This window comes from Podarcis pityusensis, assembly GCF_964106645.2.
Source record: "Podarcis pityusensis genome assembly, chromosome: 2".
Classification (NCBI taxonomy): Eukaryota; Metazoa; Chordata; class Lepidosauria; order Squamata; family Lacertidae; genus Podarcis; species Podarcis pityusensis.
The window spans coordinates 108,712,682-108,734,764 of NC_138029.1; the positions used below are offsets into that span (position 1 = coordinate 108,712,682).

The 22,083-nt window shown below is 41.9% G+C and overlaps 1 protein-coding gene across 4 annotated transcripts in view; it reads right to left on the reverse strand.

The window, feature by feature from the left end:
* Positions 1-21,132, reverse strand: part of LOC308469914 (pantothenate kinase 3) — a 33,251-nt gene extending 12,119 nt beyond the window's left edge. For 2 of the 4 annotated variants that reach the window (XM_080993014.1, XM_080993015.1), the window contains exons 1-6: positions 20,500-21,132; positions 15,034-15,386; positions 13,562-13,815; positions 12,631-12,807; positions 11,620-11,743; positions 9,517-9,642 (exon numbers count right to left, since the gene is read on the reverse strand). In XM_080993014.1, coding sequence (XP_080849140.1) covers positions 9,517-9,642; positions 11,620-11,743; positions 12,631-12,807; positions 13,562-13,815; positions 15,034-15,386; positions 20,500-20,527 — 1,062 coding nt within the window. In that variant the 5' untranslated portion in view covers positions 20,528-21,132. Of the gene's footprint in view, positions 1-768; positions 8,266-9,516; positions 9,643-11,619; positions 11,744-12,630; positions 12,808-13,561; positions 13,816-15,033; positions 15,387-20,499 lie in introns of those variants that run through there. The other 2 variants (XR_013982154.1, XM_080993016.1) reach the window with 2 other exon arrangements.
* Between the last annotated feature and the right edge of the window lie 951 nt (positions 21,133-22,083).

Genomic DNA, 22,083 nt, shown 5'->3' on the forward strand with positions numbered 1-22,083 from the left:
TTCTTCAGCTTTTCATGAGGCATTTCTTACAACCCAGGACCAGATCTCTTGTTGAAAGAGGAGCCTAAAGCCACATCCACACCCTTATGTTTAACTACATTTAAAGCTGGTGGCTTCCCACAAAGAATTCTGGGAGATGCAGTTCTGCTCTTTAATAATCAGGCCCTGCTCGCTTCAACCAAGGCATTTATGTGGCTGAATCTCAATGTGTGGCTTGAACCAAGATAAAACTACTGTATTTTTTGCTCCATGGGGCGCACCTAGTTTTTAGGGGGGGGATTTATTTCCCCCCCAGCCCCAAAGAGCAAAGAAGCCAAGACAGCGAGCAGGATCCATCCCGCTGGCTGTCTTGGCTTCGTTTTTAGCTGCGGGGCTGGGGCTGGGGCAGCCCGAGCTTCCCCCAACCCCAGAACAGGCTGCTATCTGCAAGCCTTCGGAACTCCCACCGCACTCCAAAGGCTTGCGGATAGCTGCCTGAAGCCTGGAGAGCGAGAGGGGTCGGTGTGAACCCACCCCTCTTGCTCTCCAGGCTTCAGCAAAAGCCTGCATTCGCTCCATAGGACGCACACATATTTCCCCTTCATTTTTGGAGGGGAAAAAGTGCATGCTACAGAGCGAAAAATACGGTATGAGCCGCAGCCTTGCAAGCAGTATGCAGTGAGTTCCTGAGCTATGTACCCACTAACAGGAATACTGTTATGAGTGTAGGATCTTCCATGCAGAAATTCAGCATCATTTAAAAAAATAAAATAAAAAAGGCATCCAAGACAGGTTTCTCACCCCTTTATTAAGACAGCTTGCAAGGGTACATGGAATTAAAAAGTATGGGGGAAGAGAATCAACCATTGGTATTTATTTAGAAAAAAAAGTAAAAGTTCTGTTCATTCATACAGAACAGTAGTAGAACAAGGGGAAATGAAAAGTGCCCATCAAACAACAAAATTAAATTTTCACATTTACTCATGCAAGCAGCAGAGGATTTTTATACAGTGGCGATGGGAATGATTACGGTATAGGCTTCCATCGTGGCATGAAAATGACACAGAAGAGCGTCCATGATGAAAATAAATTAAAAAAACAATTTACAAGAGACGTGTTAAATAATTTAGCAACTATGAATGAAACATTTGCAAGACATACATTTTTAACATCATTGTCAGAACAGTAAACAAGAGAAAAAGACAATAAATTCACTGCAACAAAGTAAGGCAACTTATTTGAAAACGGCTGTTATGGTTAAGTGTTATATGCACAGTAAGCTGGCAGAATGTGAGCCTGCAATGGAATCAAGAAGTATTTTTCAATTACAATTTGGTCTTTTAGACTATTCAAAACCAGAGTTAAAATGCCAACTTTGCCATTACAAGTGGGAAAATACGAAATATTCCCTATTTCCCATTAATGTGAATATTAATATGTACTGTATATTAAAACTTCCCCACCTACAAAACTTTAAAAAATCCTTTTGTAATGATTGAACCTTAAGCTAACAAGCTGTACAGTTACTCGAAACTATTGCTTGAAATGTATTAACAACCAAAGCCGAAGATATTTAAATTTGTTGCGATTACAGAAGAAATTCTGTCCACATTTATTTGTCAGCGTCTTGTGGAGGAACTTTACCCATAATACATTGGATTTTTTTTTAAGGAATGTGTTCACAATAAAAACAGTAATAGATGCAGCCATTTGATCTATGTAGATCAAATAACATTATTTGAATGGACATTGCTATGATGATCAACACACAAACTTAGGAACAACTTTTTGAAATTTTGAAAACAAAGTGACTTACTCTGTAAAGCATATATTAATTGCAGCCTGTTTTATAAAAAGCAAATTTCATGATGTACTCTCAGCTTTAATGAACTGTTGACCAGTTATAAGACAGTTTAGTCCAGGAGGCATAATTACACTTTGATAAATTGTCTGTCTGGTAAAGTAGTTATCAGACTTGAAACTCTGATTGTAAAAACCATTTCTTTGATCCACCATCTAGCCTCTCATGAAGGAACATCATCATGACCTGTTTCCAATGTAGTACTGAACAATGGTTTAGTATAGAGGTGCGTAACCTGTGGCCACCCCAGATGCTAAACTACAACTCCCATCATTCCCTAACCATTGGCCACACTGCTCCAGCAGGTCAAAGGTCAGCCACCTGTGGCTTAGTGCTACTTCAAAGAGAAGTACTGGGTTTACACTCCCTTTCCCTGACCTCCAGCACAACTGCAAATTAGCCAGTTCATCCTGGGAAGGGAATGAAGAGTTTTGAAGTGTGGTTTATTGAAACAAACCCAACATCTAACCATGGTTTAGGATCCCAGTGTGTCAACAAACCGTTGATTAAATTAACCAGAAATACTCTCCCTTCCCTGGTTGATTCAGAGACACAAAAGATTTAAGATTAGTTTAAAACAGAAAGTGGGTGATTTTGATGTTTTAGCCGGAGAGATAATGGGGAGGGGGGAAATTTTAAAGCCCACAGCTTACTTCCAACTCTTTCACAAGGCATGAGTTTAGCATTATGCCCCCAAACTGAAGTAGCCCATTATTTGCTATCAAAACAAAGCAGCGATGGGTTAAAGTACCATCAATCTACTTTATCCATCACAGTGAACAGGACAAGGAACACTAAATGACTAACACTAAACACTAAACCAGGCTTCCTCAAACTCGGCTCTCCAGGTTTTTGGCCTACAACTCCCATGATCCCTAGCTAGCAGGACCAGTGGTCAGGGATGATGGGAATTGTAGTCTCAAAACATCTGGAGGGCCAAGTTTGAGGAAGCCTGGCCTAAACCTTCCTACGGCATGAGACCCGTTATTTTCTACAGTGGTGCATACCAAATGCACCCATTTTGAACTTATTTTCATGTTGCCATTTCCTGCCCAAAAAGGTGCTCTTCAAAGATGGAGCACCTTTGAGACCGGTGTAGAGTTAGGATTTGTGGGCCAACGTACACTTGGCAAACTTTTTGAACGCTGATCAGCTGCACGATCGTCAGAGTTAAATGAATGCTCACAATTTTCCTGACCATTTGCCATATCTCAAAACATCTTTTTGGGTTGTGGGAGGGAGAGAAATATTGTTACGTAGACCAAGGGAAATGTTTGCTGCGGGTGTCTTTCTAATTTTACCAAAGCTCGGAATATGGCCATTGCTTTTTGGAATTAGGAAACCTCAAGTCACTGCATTCTAGGCATGATAGTACTAAGAAAATTTAAGTGGATTATCACCTCTCAATTAAGGCATCTTGTTTTTCACCTGCCGCCTCAATCCTGCGCTGCTTTTTCCAGCATTTCCATTTAGCGCAGGTAAGCAATCTGATCTTCAGCTCTCTTATCTCCCAAGTTTTATAGTCTTAACTCAGCAAGGTTAAGGTTTATTATACTGTACTTTAATTGAATTATAATGAAAAGGAGCGTCCCTTTTTAATGGCACAGTGCGTTAAGGTTCACAACCCCTGAATCCTCTTTTGGAAATTATAACCAACAGCCAAACATTGCCTATCAGTAGAAACATTCAATTAGAAATATATTTTTGATCTACCACTAATTTTTTATTATTATTTTTTACTTAACCTAAATGCATTCAGTTCAGTTTTATTGTTATATGCACTATTTACAGAGCATGAATGCATGAATATTTGGGAGATTAAATGAGCCATGTTTGAATCCTTAAGCAACAGAAATTTTAATCTCAGTACAAGCACTTGAAGAATATTCAAAACCTCTTTTAAGGACTGCTTCACACATTAAAGTAGCAGACATCTAAAAATTTAGCATGTAGCTGCTTTTAATTCTGTAATGGGCAAGGTGATGACCTTCTCCCCGGCCCCATCATATCTCCACTATGCTGTACACAACTGGTGCCAGGATATGGTATACTTGGGGTTGGGATGAAGATGTGCACCCACTTCACATTAGAGGACTAAATATGCTAAATCAGGGGTCAGCAACCTTTTTCAGTCGTGGGCCGGTCCACCGTCCTTCAGACCATGTGGTGGGCTGAACTATTTTTTTTTGGGGGGGGGGAATGAACGAGTTCCTATGCACCACAAATAACCCAGAGATGCATTTTAAATAAAAGGACACATTCTACTCATGTAAGAACACACTGATTCCCGGACCGTCCGCAGGCCGGATTGAGAAGGCGATAGGGCCGCATCCGGCCCCCAGGCCTTAGTTTGCCTACCCTTGTGCTAAATCCTTAATCCCTATTTTCAACAGCAATCCATGAGGCAGCCCAGAGGAATATCTCAAAGAATTTAAGGAACACTGGCTCAGTGGTGTAGCTAGGATTCACACATGCTGTCGGTCAAATACTTAAGGTTTTGTCACTTCAATGGATGTTGGCAGCAACGGTTGCCTGAATTCCCCGCATGCTGAAAGAAAGGTACAATGTCCACAGCATTTGCAAATAGTAACAAATCAGGATTTACTCTTACATGATTTAAGCAGCAGTACAATTAGAAGGACGAACGCATTATTAGCCTTAATCTGCTTGATCAGTGACATCTAGCAGGGTTGCAGACAATCAACTTCAATGGCACAGAGACAGCGCAGGGCTGGGGAACCTGTGGCCTGCCAGATATTGTTGGACTCTGAAATCCTATCTGTCCCAGCCAGCATGGCCAATGGTCAGGGATGATGAGAGTAGTCCAACATCTGGATGTTGATGGGAAGGTAGGGATACCTTCCAATAGATTCATGTGGCTTATTAGCTACTGCAAAGCAGAACACAAATGGCAAGCAAGGAGAAAGGCGATCTGGTCCTTATACTTCCCTCGTGGGTTTAGTGGAATGGTGCTTTAAAAATGTCCATGGAAATCCACGTAAGGAATGCAAAATATATGGGGTGGAACGCATTATGCCATTTCGGGTTACAATACAGAATGATCCCCCCTGGCTGTTCCTGGGGTTCTCCTGATCACCCACAGCACCATTTTTGGAGGTGGGGGTGGGGAAAGCCCTGTTGCACAAGCAAAAGCCCATGCGCAGGAGTTCTGTTGATGAGATTCATTAGTTGAATGAATCCCCCCCGTGGCCAATTAATTACAAAGTTTAATGGTTGGGGAAGGAAAATGCTACAGAATGTCTTCATGGAATGGATATTGCATTGTACTATCACTGAACTTGAAAATGATTTGGCTTGTTAAAGAGATTGTTGCCTTCTGAACAGGATGAAGTTCTCTTATTTTAGTATTATATTGCACCCAGGGCTACATATCGCACTGCACCCCAAAGAGCACTAAGGATTACATGATTGAGAAGGTACAGTGAGAAAAATAAGTAAAAAAGGTCTAGCTACCCAGTGGCCCACCTGGCTTTACAATTTTTCATTTGATTGACAGGGGCCAATTGTAGAATTTGCACCATTCCGTGTTAAGAGGACCACAGATAATATCCAAGACCAGAAATATTATTGTCCAATTTGTTGAAACTCGAGAGATACATTAAGGCACACTTAAAACTAGACTTAAGAGCCAAAACATTCAGAACCCCTCTTCCCTTTCCTTAAAGAAATAAAGGAAATAGCCTCTTGCTTTACCTAACCAGCAATTTTTCTATCTTCCCCAGAAAGTTTTTAGCAGTCCTATGTATTAAGTGCTAAAGCTAAAAGAGGTCAGTCTTTTCATTTTGTGCTAAATGAGACCATTTTAGCAACATGAACCATGTATTAATGATGGGGATTTATAACATTTCCAGGACATACAGTCAAAACACTGGAAGCATCTATTCCTACAAATCTAAAAAGGCAGGGAAAGCGTTTTGCTTTAATGTAATAAATGCAGACTTGTGTGGCACAGAAACTGCTGATGCTTTTATTTACAGGGTTTCTCTCAAACCTATGATTTTCCTGTAGTGGGATATACTGAGCTGTTTCACTAAGCCACAGTTTATTAGAAACTTTTGCTTTAAGATAAATGAGCAGTGTGCTGGCGGCACACTCCTCAGACATTTCCACAGCACTCTTCCCCTGCTTCTATACAGCAGATGAAACAAGCCAGTTGGGCCATTTGAACTAAGGTCGTGGGTTTGTTTCCTCTAAAACAAACCATAAGCAGTGTGGAGGAAACAAACCATGAACCCAAAGTTTGATGGACACAACACACCAGACTCTGGCTCATTCATCCATGGCATGGAAGCAGGAGAAGAACAGCACCATGTGAACACTAAATCAGAGTTTGTTTTAAACTCCGATTTAATGTGATGTGTCAACTAGGCCACCACATGTCAAACCTGCTTGCTTCTAGAGCAAAACTCTTGTAATGCATTTGCCTAGGAACTAAAATGGAAGAGTTGTCCAGTTGTTTCAGTCATCTTCAGTTCTGAATGGCACTCAATACAGAGCAAGAGATACTTTAGATGATTTTCTTACAGTCCAGGATATGTACTAAAAAATATAAATTGCAACCAAGAGCATACGCTTTAACTGAAACACTTAGGTTAAGACATGAGGCCAAGATATATAATCTTTTAAAGGCAAAGCGTTACTGCCATGTAACCATTTGTGAATTATTTGTTATACTTTTCTTTTTAAAAAAGATGGGGTTACAATAGTCAAGTACAACATCTCTTTAACAAGAAACTTGGTTCAGCCTGTATTTTCTGTCCAGCATGAGACCAACAAAATATGTATCTCCGGACACTGCTGCGTGCTCTAGAGATCACCAATTTTTAAGTCGCAAGAAAGGGAAATTAGTTTTAGGTCAACACAAGCAACATCAACACTAATTACTGACAATGAGCGCTGAAATGTAGTTAAATGGAACTGAATTTTAAAAATTGAAAAGCCATGCACACTAGATATCTAGAGATACATTTTCCATATGGATATTGCTGTATAAAGGATTGATGTGCCCAAATAATATCAACTTGATCAAGTAAATCAAGCACTAAGCTTGAGCTCTAGTAGGAGTGGTAAATTTCCATCTAGAAAACTTCATTCATGGATTGGATATCTGCATATTCCTCGAGATACAATTATGTATTTCTCTGCATAGAAATTTTCTTGTCTGAGATGATTTCTTCTTCTTCTGAGGTCTTATGGTAAGCTTTGCTGCAGCAATCTACAAATATGCCACTATTGTAAACTTTTACAATCAAGTCTGAAAACAGCAGACAGTGAAAATACAGGAGTAGCCCCAATATGTTGAGTTTATTTCAAGGCCACACTGTTGCAGTATCTGGAACCGTTTATCAGGAGTACAATGACCACTGGACCTTCTGAGTTTGTGTAGTACAACCTCTAAAGCTGCCTTAATACTTGCCCTAAATTGACATCTGGGTTAATTTTTCAGTGTTTTTCTATAAACTGAGGAATTGCACAAAAGCCATCCCACCAGAACTGTCAATGTAAGAACTGAAATGCTATCGCTACTTTGATCTCAGTCGCACCAGCTGCCAAGTTTTTAATAAAGTTTGGTGGTTTTGAACTATGGACTTTTTCTATTGGCCATTTTCTGATATAGCCCTTTAATGTTTGATTGAAAATCCTACGTGGAAGAACGTCCAACACAGGCAGCCATCATTTAATCACCAAATGAACTCGGATACTGCAAAGCTTAACAAAATCTGACCATACAGTTGGTAGCCAAACACAAGAGTATTTAGTTGTTTAACTCACCTTAAATCAATTGTACAAAGTCTTTGCTGATATTTTCATTTTTATTTTCTCGAAACCTTAATACTGGAAGTCTGAACACACTGTAATCTCTCTGCACTGATGGAAAAAAACTCTTTGCATCAAAGAACTTCATTTTTAGCAGATGGCACTTGGTTATGGCCCTGGGTCAATTTCTTTTGACCCAATGGGAAATTAACATTCAGCACAAGGCTGACACAACTAGATGCAAGCTAATAGCCTGGAGGGGGGTTTTGGAGCAAAATTTGATCAGCGCTGCAGGATTCGGACAGCTAAACTAAGAATAATATTCCAATTCTGATTTCTAGGCTCGTTTCTCAGAGGCTGTAGTGCATACTGAACTCTCAGCGTGTGTTAGAGGTTGCCTTACACAAGGAAACCACCAGGTGCTTCTGAAAGAAACACCTAGCCTTCAAACTCTGTCTCAGTGAGACAGTTCATCATTCTTACAATTAAAGACATTTATAGCTAGACAGCGGCCCTTTGGTTCCAGTTGATATAAAACAGTGTTGTAATAATGCCAGAAAGGTAGGAAATAATTCAGTTTTGTGATGCTTTGCACTTCAGCTGAAATTTGGCAATCCAAGGAGGGCACCAACTGCTCCAAAGTATCCCTGTATTTAAAAGAAGATTTTTCACAATTCAGGTTTTGACTACCATATTAAAGTTGGCCTTTTTCAAAACAGGCAGAAGCACATGACAAAAATCTCTTGCCTTTTCCTAATGGATACCTGGACAAATTAGGAAGGAGAAATATATCCACAGTATAGTCAATCTACTGATAATACTCTGGATAAACTAACTTCTAAACAAGCCTTTGCACTGACCCCACCTATGTTTTGCTCCCTTCTCTCCCTGCCTGTGAATGGCAGCTGGAACATTGCCACATGAACAACCTTCTCAGCTCTGCCCACAAGATACCATTATGGGGCGTGTGCACAGCATATTGTTTACCTCCCTGCAACTTAAAGAGTGAGGAACAAAGGCTAAAAAGGAGGGAAACATACCATTGAGCATACTTTCTATAGCACTGCATTGAGCTGGATCAGACAGCCTTCTCAAAATTGCCTAAACATCCCTACTCTCCACTGTAGTTTTGGAGCAAATCGTGCATGGGCAAATAAGTCATGGGGAGAGCTTTGTCTGAGAGACTGGTGGTAATTATTGTGGCAAAGAGGGAGCCTGACAACTGCTAATTTTGAAGCTCTAGTGAGGAGAGAGGAATTGACCGAAAATGCAGTATCTGAGCTGCAAAGGCACTAACTCGTGACTGTCAAGCCCTCCTACGGTACCTGACAAGAAAGACAGCAATCCATGATTTATTATTTCTGAAAGATTAACACATGTAGGTACAACCATGCCATTTACTATCCCAGAACTTTCATTAAGGTACTTGTTTGTTTTTCCCAGGTAACTGAAATACTTGGGGGACAATCCAGCAAATCATTTTTAAGCACCAGTAATGTCAATGGAAGAGATTTCAAGCTCTCCCATTGACACCAGTCATGCTTTAAAGTACTCAACTTTGGCTGGATTGCACCCATTATGCGCATTCAGTTCATTAACCAAAACATAAAAGTGAATGGAGAAATTCAAAGAAAAACCCACGGATGCAACCGTCTGTCCTATGCAGGAACAGTATTTTTCTTTAAAATGTAATCCTGCTTCCCCAAAACGGTTCATGGCATACAATCTCTCTTACCATCCCAACAGCTCAGGTGCAAAAAAACCACACCTTTCTAGAGCTACACATCTTCCAAATCACGACTGAAGAAAACCATTACAAATAAATTTAAAATTATGGCATTTGTACTGGAAGATAAAAATTGTCTAGCTCTATATTCAATAGCCGTGGTCATACATACCTCATGTTCTAGGAACAAAGCCTTCAACTGGCCTTTGGACCAGTAATCCAGTGCATATGCCAAAAGCTTCATCGACAACGTATTCACACGTAAAAAGTTACCAACAAAGACAACACGGTTTATCTTCTAAAGAAAAACAACAACAACAAGAGTTTCCTCAGTGGGATATAATCAAAAGCAATACAAGTTTTCACTGGGATGCAAGAATGACTAACATCACAATCCTATGTATGAATGAATTCTAAGCACAAATTCATCAGTAAGTCCCACTGGGGTTTATTCCCAGTTAAGTGTGAAAATGCTCGTGGAGTCAATTAACAATAAAAAAATTGTATAACTAACATTTAGGTAACATTTAGATACTTTAACCACATTTAAATCCTGGACAGTTTGCAAAGTTATGTGTGCTTCAAAAACCCATAAACTATTAATGCATGCATTAAACATTGCGTAAATTGCCAGAAAGTTGGGGCCAGATATCTCCTTCTGTGAATGTATAGATCAGGGGTCTCCAAGCTTTCCTTGCCTCGGGTTGGTGTCTTGAGCGATGATCGCGTGGCGAGCCGGAGGGTGTGCCCGTACGCGTGCGCAAATGCTATTTCCGGTGCACATCCGACCTGGAAGTGGGTCCCCGTGCCGGTAAGAGTGGGTGGCGGCGGGGATCGCTGTGGGCTAGATAAACGAGTCCCTTGGGCCTTATCTGGCCCCCGGGCCATAGGCTGGTGACCCCTGGTATAGATCCTGCTGGGGGAAAGGCTACGTTCACTAATTCGCCTTCCCCGCTCCTGCAGACCCGCTTTCTGGAAAGCCAACCCCCTGCATATTTTCAGTAGGGGCAAGGGGTTGCAGGGGGAAATTAATTAAAGTTGCCTCCCCTCACCTTCTGTCAGTAAGGGTGGTCTGTAGTGGAACTCTGTTCAGCTGGTACAAGTCTGGATCAAGTGTGGAACCTAAATATCACATGAATTCTGACCCCAAGCCCATCCAATGTTAAGCTCATCAGCACCCACTCACTCCCCCACCTTTTGATGTTAGGTAGGTGGCAACCCAAAAAGGTGGGCTTTCATACAGTTTTGCTTGTGGATTTTTCCTTTCCAGGGAGGTTCAGCTAGCACCAAACCTGATGTTCCTCTAGCACAAAGCAAAGACCATTTTATTTGCCCAAGCCTTCAACATCTCACCTAGCTGGTTTTCAATCTGGTACCTCTGTAATCTATTTTTCATAGAGCTGGAATGGGACCCTGAGGATCATCTAGCCCAACCCAAATATGCACCTGGCCCATACAGGGATCAAACCTGCAACCCTGGCATTATCATCAGCACCACACTCTAATCAACTGAGCTATCCATGGGGGAAAGAAGAACACATAAGATTCATAGAATCATAGAGTTGCGTTCCTAGGCATTTTATATAATTGTTATCAGTGTAACATGGTAGCTATGTGAATGCAAGGGAACAATGGTCAACCAAAGTCATTTCAAGTTGTAAGCAAGGTCCAGGCTAGCTAACATATACCATAGCAACAGGTATTGGCAACTTAAACGGGGTGATTTGTATATGCCACTGTATTCTTCATCGTAGACGAGAAGAACAAATTCTTATTTGGATCAAGCAAGTGTAATACAATCGAACCAAGCCACTACTCTGACAGGAGCTGCACTTTGTGCCTTCATAGCCCTGTACAATGCTGCTTGATCCATATGCAACAAGGCAGCACTGTAAAGAAGCCGAAGGCAGCAAGCAATATTCCAGATGAGCAACTGCTCTTCCATATTTCCACACGTTTGAAACAGATGGGATGTTTCAGACAGCAGCAAAGACAGAAGTGTGTTCTCACAAAAAAGGAAGAAGAACTCAGTAAGGTACATATTTTATATTTAAGTCTTATTATAAAAATAAAAGCTTATAGTAAAATGTTTAAAGACCTGAAGACTTTTGATTTAAATAGTGATTATCAACTTAAATCTCCAAATAGAGAAAAAGGCAGATCCTGAACAGCCACCTCTGATTTGTGAGAGAAAGAACCTGTTAGTTCTCACACTATTCCAATCTGGATTTTAAATGCATTGCAGTCTCTGCTGTTCCTGCCCAACAAAGCTTACCTCATTTACAGCACACATCCGTGCTATAGATCCGATATTATTGGTGATAGTAACCAGTGTAGCTCTAGCCAGGTCTTCCTTACTAACAGATTCCCGCTTTTCCTTGTAGATCATATTCCCGAAGCTGAAAGACGAGAGATGCCATAATGTTAGATAATCTTCTGTTAAAAATACAATTTCTATGCTGGTCTTTCTTTCACTTAGGGCACGGATCTCTAGCTGGGGCTGGTAAGTGCGGAAACACAGCCAATAATATACAACTGTGCTTGCTGACTGCCCAAGGCCCTTCACCTTTCCCAGAAGAACCTAGGCAGCCTTTCATCGCTCCAAGAGTTGAAGGACTCAGGTCAAACTGCAAGGAAAGAGCAACAGTGTTTGAGTCCAAGTCCAACTGCGTTGTGTTAGCAGACACCACTTTCCGTTTCAATGGCTTGAGGTTGGCAGATTTACTTTTAGATTAGCTACCGAACAGGATACGTCTCGTGTGTAATTAGAACAAAGACTTGCAGAGTACAAACCAGACACAACTGCCTAGTTTAATTCTTTGTTATTATGCAGGCATGGGCCATGTTTTGGAAGCTCATGCACTACAGGCATGCACCATATGGGTGTCTTAAATTGGTTTCATTGCATCAATGTACGTAGGCTAAAATTTAGGTGTCAGTACTTTAAGCTAACTAAACCACTGTGTGCAGTGCACAGAATAAATCTGGAGGTGGGGCAGGGAAGCTCTGTTCTCCAAGTGGCAAATACTAAGTTGGATACAATTTGTGTTTCCTCTTATGTATCTGTAAATAAATAGATTAAGTAAACAAATCACATTTTTAAATTCCTTATTAGGTGTTCTAATTAAAAATCAATGGGTTGTAGCCAATTAAGTTCTACTCAATTAAATCAATTAAGTCAGCTGATTTCAGCATATGACTAACATTGGAACAACCCATCTTTTTAAAGGCCTCTTAAATCCAGCAAAAAATTTTATGGTGCTGTGTATTCTCCTATAACACCTACCTAGATGCCACTGCCCACCCTGGCAAGCCAAACCGTTCATAATCTCCTCCATAAATATCCCGGACTAGCTTGTCGGCATGTGTACTTTCCCCTTTAGATGCCATTTCTAGAGCTTCTTCGAAACTTTCACATCCAGTCAGCAAGCTGCACAAGCCAAGAAAGGTCCCACCACCTAGACTGGTGTGAAAAAAAGAAAGAAAACGCATTGGCTTGTAAATTGCATATTTAAAATTAACAATTTTAATTCTAGACATCTTACCTGTGCGACCCAGGAAATAAATTGAATACGCTCAACTGACTACAATCTACATAAGGACTTAGGCAAAACACATTCCTAGTGAACGATGAATAATAAGCTGTTCATTTTTAGTTGTTGCCCACCATATCATGAAAGTTCTTGGTGGGCAGTATTAAAAAATCAGGAACAGCAACACCAACCAAAACAATTATTATGGAACCCAACTCAAGCATTTATCTTTTGAGGTGCCTCTCCCAACCAAGGAAGCTGAAATGGTGTTTAGGGTAACCACAAATATCCTGTCGACTAGGACTAAGTTATTGTAATTGTGTCTGTAGCAAGAGCCATCAGCAGCTGGATAGTCCTAATAAAAACAGAATAAATCTTCCCAAATCCTGCTATTTTCTTCCTTTCTTTTTAAAAGTATTCCATTTTTTTAACCAAGCCGCCTATAATATAATAAAAAATGTTAAAGTTATTTTGTGAAGGTGGTTAACCAAAAAAAATGAAAATGTAACTCTAAAAAAGAATTCACACTGCTCTTAAGACAAGAAAGCTAAACACACTGCAAAATAAAAAGATACTTCTGAATGGCAATTTCTTCAATGATGTGTATGCATTTGAAAGAGACCCATGAACACAGATTTATCATTTCATTTAATAGCTTATTCTGGCATTCTTTAAATTCTCTACCTTGTTCCAGTTACTCTCTTATAGTTGTCTCTGGAATGGACAGCTAAAATACTGACTCCTGAACCAATGTTTACAACCAGCAACGGGTATGGATCATCCAGGTTAAAAGGCATCTTTTGGCATCTTTCAGGTTCTGATGCGTTTTCAAAATAGTAGCACTCTGCCTGGCCATTAAAACTGACAGAATCTATGTACAGCAAGCCTTTGACAAGGCAGTCAAGTTCATCCAGTTTGTGCAGCTGGAGGTCTCCAATCTGCAAAATTGCAAAAGAGACATTATTTTGGCTTCTTCTCATCACAAAATGATATCAGCTTAAGTCAAATTCACTCAGATGCAGGTTTTAAAAGACTACAGTTGTTACACAAGCAGATAAATTTGTTATCGTGTCTTTAGAATGATAACTTATACCAGCATTTTCAAAATAATCAAGCCAGTAAGTAGTAAGAAACCCACAAAACTCCTAGACTTTCATCAGCTTCTCTATTTCTGGCATATATATTAACAGTAGTTTTCATTTCCTGCAAATATTTCAAAACAGTTTCTCAAAATTAGCTTCTCAAATTCTTTTTCTCTCTTTTGTCGCTTTTTTTATCCAAATCAGATGAAGCATTGCAAATTAAGAACATGCAAGGCCCACACAACTCTTCTGCAGGCTATATGCACTCAATTTCTACTTGCAGACCATTTTTGACAACACTTTAAATAAAACTTTACAACTCGGCTAACTCCACCTACACTCACTGTCAAAAGACTGGATGAGAAAGGAAGTCATCATACATCCACTATTTAAGTATAATCTTCACTGCTATTCCAGAACTACCCAGGAAAGGACTGACCTTAATTCTTTTATAAAAATGGTACAGTCATTGTTCTTAAAGGGTTAGATGACTGCAGACAGAAGTAGGCAACTCATGACAATAGACAAGCCATAGCAAGGAAGTGTGGCCCACATATTACAAGCACCCAGGACTGAAAAAAATCCCAAGTATGCAAAACATTTCTGGTTGTTTTCCAACCCTGCATACAAATATTGGGTTCTGGGGGCTCCTATCAAAGGAAAATGAGAGACGAATGCTAACTGTCAACGGTGCAATGGCTAAAAATCTATGTGCTCAAATTTTGACCATGATATAGCACAACTTTCTGGTCTATATCAGAGGAAGAAGAGCTTGTTAGTCACTGATTCTGAATTAATGTCGTTATTAATGCAGTTATAAGGAGAACAAAGGACTATTTTGAAAGCAGATGAAGAGGCAGGACAAAAATTGTTTCCAGCATGTTGTCACTGCCATGCATGCAAAGATCTTACGCAAACAGGTCCAAAGTACTAATTCAGAAGTATCCTGGCTCATCAGATCTTTGCCTATGATAGCAAAGGCAATGCTTTCAGAGACTTATTACTTAATCACCACAGACTATAATGTACTTCAAGAACAGATTATGTAACAGAGGATACAACAGAACTACCTACTGTGCGAAAATCTTCTTCAAACTTATAGGCACCACCACCAGTGGCACAGAGCACCGTATGCAGCGTTGAGAAGTTTTTACTTCTTCCCATTTGAATAAAAGTAGGCAGATCATGGGTTGGGAATCGGATAAAGTGCAAGTTTCCCTTTCGCCCAAAAAGTATCAAGTCCTTGAGTTCAAGGTGGACATCCCGAATACCAGTGGACCCATAGGCTACGTTTGATGTCAAATATTTGCGAATACTTTTCAAGCTTTCAACTTCTTCCTGCTCTTCTTCTGCAGTGATATCAATAGGTTCAAAATATGCAAGTTTCACGAGGGTTCCCCCAATGTCCATACCAAACCATGGGAAAGCTGTGGTGAAACAAAGTTACTTGTTAGAGAATCATATGCATATGAAAATTGAGAATGAACGTCTTCTCCGCTGCCAGCACCTTAACAGTCTCCCTGCTGTCTTTCTAAGCAATTAGCAAAAACTGCTTGACATCATAAGAAATGTGGACCAGATCACTCCTATGTATCCTCTTTTGTTAGCACATTTGAGCCAGTAATGACAAACCAACTGCATGCTACAAACAACCGAAAAGCTAATCACAATCCAAAAATGGATTTCTTAAAAAGTGAATTATACCACTTGGAAAGTACTTTTCCAGATGGGTTTTGAAAAACACTCTTTTCACAACTGATTTACTTTGTGAGTTAAAATGTTTTTAATCATGGTGATTTCTTTTTTAGAAAGGCAGAACAGAAGTCAAGTAAATAAGAAGACTTTGCTCTTAACCCTACTATATAGTAAACAGAAATGTGAATTATTTATAGGGGGGGGCATGGGCAGGATGACTTCTAAGAGCAGCAGAATCCATAAGGTTAAATAATCTGCTCCTCTGTCAATCTAAACATTTATAGGTCCCTGAAAAACTACTATTTTCAATCTTACACACACTTACTTGGAAGTAAGTCCCATTGAACTGTTCTTCTGAGAACAGTTATGTAAATATGCAATTTAATATATATTAATATAGATCCCTATATTGTATAGGCTTAACCATTACTTCAACATACTTCCCACTTGGAAGGTTTTTCAGAAACTTTTTAGGTAGCTTCCTCTTCAACTTGCAATTATAAAACTGCAATCCCTGCTCCCTTAAAGTACTTGGACATAAGCAACTTGTTTATAACTCTTCAGCACTAGATACTAAAAGATTGACTAAGGACATCAAGTAATCTTTGAACCTTGGTTGTTCCTGACAACAAGATAGCTATAATTTTTAGCCATAAAGATGAACACTCACATTTACTTGTGGTTAGTTATTAAGTCCATATTAATGTTTTGTGGGTGGGCAATATCTTTTTATAAAATAGCTGCTTATGAGACATGAAAGTATAGCTCGGTTTTCTTTGAAGTATTTTCTTCAGAACAGAAGTGGGGAAGCTGCGGTAGCAGTTTCCTCACAAAGGTTGCACTACAGACGCCAACAATGTATGAAACTCTTCTTTGCAAAAGACTTTTGTACTAGATTTATCATGGGTCGAGACCTCATGACACTCAATTTAGGGTTGACTGGTATTGAGTCTTCTTCAGCATTCTCCCCACTGTCATCAATGAAGCAATTCAGGAAGTTTAGTCCATACACTGGAAAATTCTTTATGAAACACAGCTGCATGTATGCAGCAAAGCAGAAAAAGTTAATTTCAACATGTCAGTGTTTACAGACTATGGCTTGCACCCACTGTAACTCTAAGTAGCCATCTCCCACTCTCCTTGCCCCACACATTGGGGGTTCCACCAATGCTCCAGAATAGATCTGGGGAGGGCAGGGGCACAGAGAAGAGGGAAAGTCCCCCTGCGCAAGTGTAAATTCTTGTGCTGTTGGGACAGTTACTTAGTATGACATTGGATACAAGCCTATGAGTTGTAGCCAATTAAATTGTACTCAAGAATAGAACCATTGAAATGAATGGGCCTAAGTTAGTGAGGGTCATTATTTTCAATGGGTCTAACTCTTGAGAATGACCAACCACATGGGTTGTATCCTAGGGCGGCATTATCAGAAACAGCCAGTATCCCTGATGCTTATGGTAGCTTTCTGCGCCATTACTCTATTGTTCTGGAGTATTCTGCAACCCACGTAAGCAGGTTTTCAGGGCGAGTAGGAGAACTGTTGAAAATCAGGTTTCCAGACCTACCCAAGCAGAAGAGGTGCCACATTTAGCATATATTGCCACTAGAGAGCAGTGGGTTTTATTGAATGCTGACACTGCCTAATGTCACCATCAGATACAACCCACTGCTTCTTAGTGAGCAAAAACATCAGCTAATGGAAAGCAGCACCTGCAAATCTGGTGGAACCAGAAATTATTTTTGTCATTCAGCTGTGCTCACAGGAATATGAGCATAGGCTTAATTTGAAGAATACAAATTCATATGTGATTAGGTGATTATTTCTACATATGCAAAGTGCATAATAGCCAAGCAAGTGGTTAAGTCTTTTGAGACAAGGATTATAAATCTAGACTAATGTCACAGGAAATGTAGCAAAATCTTCACTGGCAACTCAGACATGGCTGCCTGATGCTAGATTACCTGAGTGGCAATCCTAACCACACTTACTAGGCAGCAAGGCTCACTAAACTAAATGGGACATGTACAGAATTGAGCTATCTGCCAGGTATACGTCTGCGTTTAAATAAATGGCGTTACCGTACGCTCTGGCTTCCGTCATGGTGTTCTGTTGCGCCATAAGTGGTTTAGTCATGCTGGCCACATGACTTGGAAAGCTGTCTGTTGACAAACGCCAGCTCCCTTGGCCTGAAGTGAGATGAGCGCTGAACCCCATAGTTACCTTTGACTGGACTTAACTGTCCAGGGGTCCTTGACATTACCTTTTTTTTTACCTTAAAGGTAAAGGGACCCCTGACCATTAGGTCCAGTCGTGGCCAACTCTGGGGTTGTGGCGTTCATCTCGCTTTATTGGCCGAGGGAGCCGGCGTACAGCTTCCAGGTCATGTGGCCAGCATGACTAAGCCACTTCTGGCAAACCAGAGCAGCGCACGGAAACGCCGTTTGCCTTCCCCCCAGAGCAGTACCTATTTATTTACTTGCACTTTGACGTGCTTTCGAACTGCTAGGTTGGCAGGAGCAGGGACCGAGCAACGGGAGCTCACCCCGTTGTGGGGATTCGAACCGCCGACCTTCTGATCGGCAAGCCCTAGGCTCTGTGGTTTAACCCACAGCATCACCTGCGTCCCTTTTTTACCTTACCTGTGCTTAAATAATTTGACAGGCAGGAAATGTATGCTTACAGAAATAAAAATAAGTTCTAGATGCATTCCTATAAATGTTACATTAATTGTTCATGTTGTTCTTATTAAACATTTGGTGTGTTTTGTTGCTTACTTTGGAGCACAGCCCCCTCAACTTTTGTTACAACACTCAGAATGCAGGAAAGTGTTTTTTGTAAACCTAACTATGTTCACATATAACCATGAACAAAGGTATGAGCTGCTTACCAGTGGTCTATAAATCTGCTAGAAAGCATTTTATGAGTAGAGTAATTGTCAAAAGGAACAACAGAAAGTGAGTGACAATTAACATATAACCTCCCTTTTGTGCAAAGTCACCATGGCAGTTGGCACTTTCTTGGAGCTTTTTTTTTATTCATTAATGTGACACTGGACATTTGAGAAACAAACATTGTATAATCTCAGTTAGCAAAGGAAAAAACCAAAGAGTAAGATTTGTATAAGAAAGCTCTTGCAACTATTTACAAAGAGTCTGCTTCTATTAAGTTTACTGGATACAATTTCCCATTTTACTAAGTTATTCAGTTTAAATTCCAGACTCCTACAGTATTTTCCTTCCAGGATCAAAGGGCAAGAGGCATATGCCACATCTGCAAGACTATCTTTTATATATATATATATATATTATTATAAAACACTGGTAAATGCTAACAATCACATGTTCCTAAAATGTAATTTCTTATACTTCTCTCATGCCACTATTTAAAAAAACAGAAGCTTCTCAGAATACATATATCAAAATTAAAATGAACCAATTGCCTACTCTTGGGGCCCTACTGCACATGCCATTCAGGGCAAAAGGTAAAAGGGGTAGGTGGGTAAAACACTCCTTTGTTAAACTACTGGTAAGTCCAGCGTGGCTTTAAGAGAATTTATTGCTTGTTAGACTGCAGTCCTATGTATCCTTATGTCAGGAGTAACACAAGTGGAACTTACTTCCAAGAATGCATGCGTGTGACTGAACAGCTTATTTGTTGTTGTTTTTTAAGTGCTCCCCAAAGTCTGTCACAGTATGACTTAAACAAGAATGTGCTAATAACTGCACAGGAACTTAATCCTAGCTTCTACTGCGATGTCACTGAGAAGATTTGTATTATTAAAGTTCCTTATAGGACTATATGAAATAATATATTAAGCAACTAAAATAATTCACAATATTAAAAAGGATCTATGAAAAAAATCTGTTTCCAATTTTCACAATCACACACCCACTGAAAACATGTAAACTTTAATTTACATGAAGGGCCAGTGGCTGTAGAAAGGGGAGAAAAAGGAAGCAGGGATATCATCCTTTCATCACTTGACACCAGCTATTTCCTCAAGCTGCAACAGAGGGAGAGAATGAAAGCAGGGCCACTCCAGGGCCTTTCTTGAGACCTCTTCCTGTACTCTTACCATTCCAGCTGACAGAGCTTTGGAACCAGTGCCTGAGTTGGCTTTCTTTCCTCTTCCCTGCCAATCATTTTTGTGACATATATTTTAAATTGGCTGTTGGCCATTGGCCTGAGGGCAGAGTATTGATATTTGGACATCTTTTAGGCAGAAGAGGAGGGAAATGTACCAAATAACTATGTAGCAGTTCAAACATCACATCATATTTTAAAGAGGACTACTGTAGGGAAAGTATGACAAAAGCACATAGGTCAGAGACAGCATCATATACAGACCCAATTCACTGGAACACTATTTGATGGCAGTTTCCTAGCACACACGCCACGTGAACACAAAACAAAACAGAAATGTGTGCAGGTATCAGACAGGACAACCTGCACATCATTTCCACATGTTGACAGACTGGAGTGTTTCCTACAGAGAAAATGCATAATGTGTAAAAGTGGTGCGGACACAGCCATCCCTTACTACTCACTGAAACCCAGTCAAGTTCTTAACAATAACGGAAAAGCAAACTTCACCGCACTGGCTCCCCGCTCCTTCTACAAATCTCAACCCAAGCATGTGCCTCTGGCTACCAAAACACCACAGATGCAAAACCCAACACCGACTGGCTTATTTTTGTGTGAGCCAACGCCAAGCAAAGCGGCGTGGCACTTCCCCTCCTGGTTTGACCACCCCCGGGTTTTCGTTTTAAAAAGCGAGCCGACACCTGCTCAAGCCCCGGAAAAGAGAAGGGAAGGAGGGGTTGGCAGGAAGAGGGAAATCTTACACGGCTTCTTGGCATCTTTGATCTTCATGACTCCGCCGCGGCGCTCCCGGCGGCGGTACCTCCGCTCGAGCCCCGTCGCGGGCTTCCCGTGCCTTGGGTGATGCCCCCGGAGGAAGAGGAGAGGGTGGCGGCGGCGGCGGCGGGCGGCTGGATGTTACGCTCTCTGAGGAGAGGCGAGGGCGCGCGCCGGCCTGACAGGAGGCGCTCCGAGGGCGGGGAGGGGAAGGCGAGAGAGGGAGGAGGAGGAGGAGGAGGAGGCCGACGCTCGCTCGCTCGCTCGGCTGAGGGGAACCGGGGGGAGGCCAGGCGGGGTTGTTAACGCCCTTCCCGCGAGCGGCTCATGGGGCTGCGCTGCCGCTGGGTGGCCCCTCAGGGAGAAAGAGGAGGAGGCGGGACCCGCCGCCGCCGCGCCAGCCCCACCCACACACTCGGCACCACCGCCAGTTCACCGGCCGCCGCCGCCGCCCCCCCCACCTCCTCCTCCTCTTCACTAGACGCCCGCTAACATAAAACAACGGCCGGCCGCCGGGCGGTGGGTGGGGCTGGGGCTCCGGAGAGGGCCGCGCTGACGATGCCACAACGCCGCCCGCCTCCTCCTCCCTCTCCCTCCACCCGAGGCACGGGACCCGCGCAAGGGCAGCTGGGAAAGGAGGAGGAGGCGGGGTCGGTGGCTCCGAACTTCTCCGGCCTACGCCTCCCAGAGCGCACCGCGAGGACCCTCCCGCTCCTGGGCCACTCTGCGCTCGCTAAGCATGCCGGGAGCTTTCGTAGTTCCGAGGGTCGGAAAGGGAGGCCATTTTCTCGCGGAGGCTTTTTTTCCCCCACAGCGTAAAGCGGCATCGGTGGAACGCTCGCTACAACTCCCCCTCCCACCCTCGCTTTTACCTTCGCCGCAAGAAACACGCCACTCACCCCACAGCGAACCAGCCAATGGCAAGCGAGGATTTCCCTGCTCCACCTCCCCTCGCCTCTAGGTGTTATTCTGTTGGCGGAAAGCGCCTCCTAGTGGTCACGCTTGATAGGCGGCGGCGCGCATTCGCGGGGCGGGGCGGGGGTGAAATTGAGTTTATTCTTTCTCGGAAGGTAACGAAGTAAAAGTCGGTTGAAATAAAAAGGGTATTCTTCGTTTGCATGATTTTTTCTTCTTCTTTTGCAAGGGACGCCTCCTAAGCCACCATCAAACTCACTGTCGGAGGCAGTGATTCTCTGAATACCAGTTGTCTGGGATTCACGTGTACTGTAGTAGGGAAAGTGCTGCTGCGCTCGTGTCCTGCTTATGGTCTTCGCATGAGCCCCGACAGCTCGAGCCGAAGGTCCTTCTAGTCCAGCGCCCTGTTTGCAATAACCAGACAGGAATCCCTCAGGCAGGACGCGAGTGCAATTTCACTCCCCTGCCTGTGATCTTCCGCAATTGGGCATTCACAGATCCTTGTGATTTTGAACTCAGAATCCACCTCGCACCCATAGCCAAAAACCCATGTCACGTCTGCACTGGTGGGCTGAAGAGATTGCAGCGGGGGAGTATGCCGGAGTTGACATACACATCCCCGCACAGTTAATTTGCTATAGCTGTGGTTTTTATGT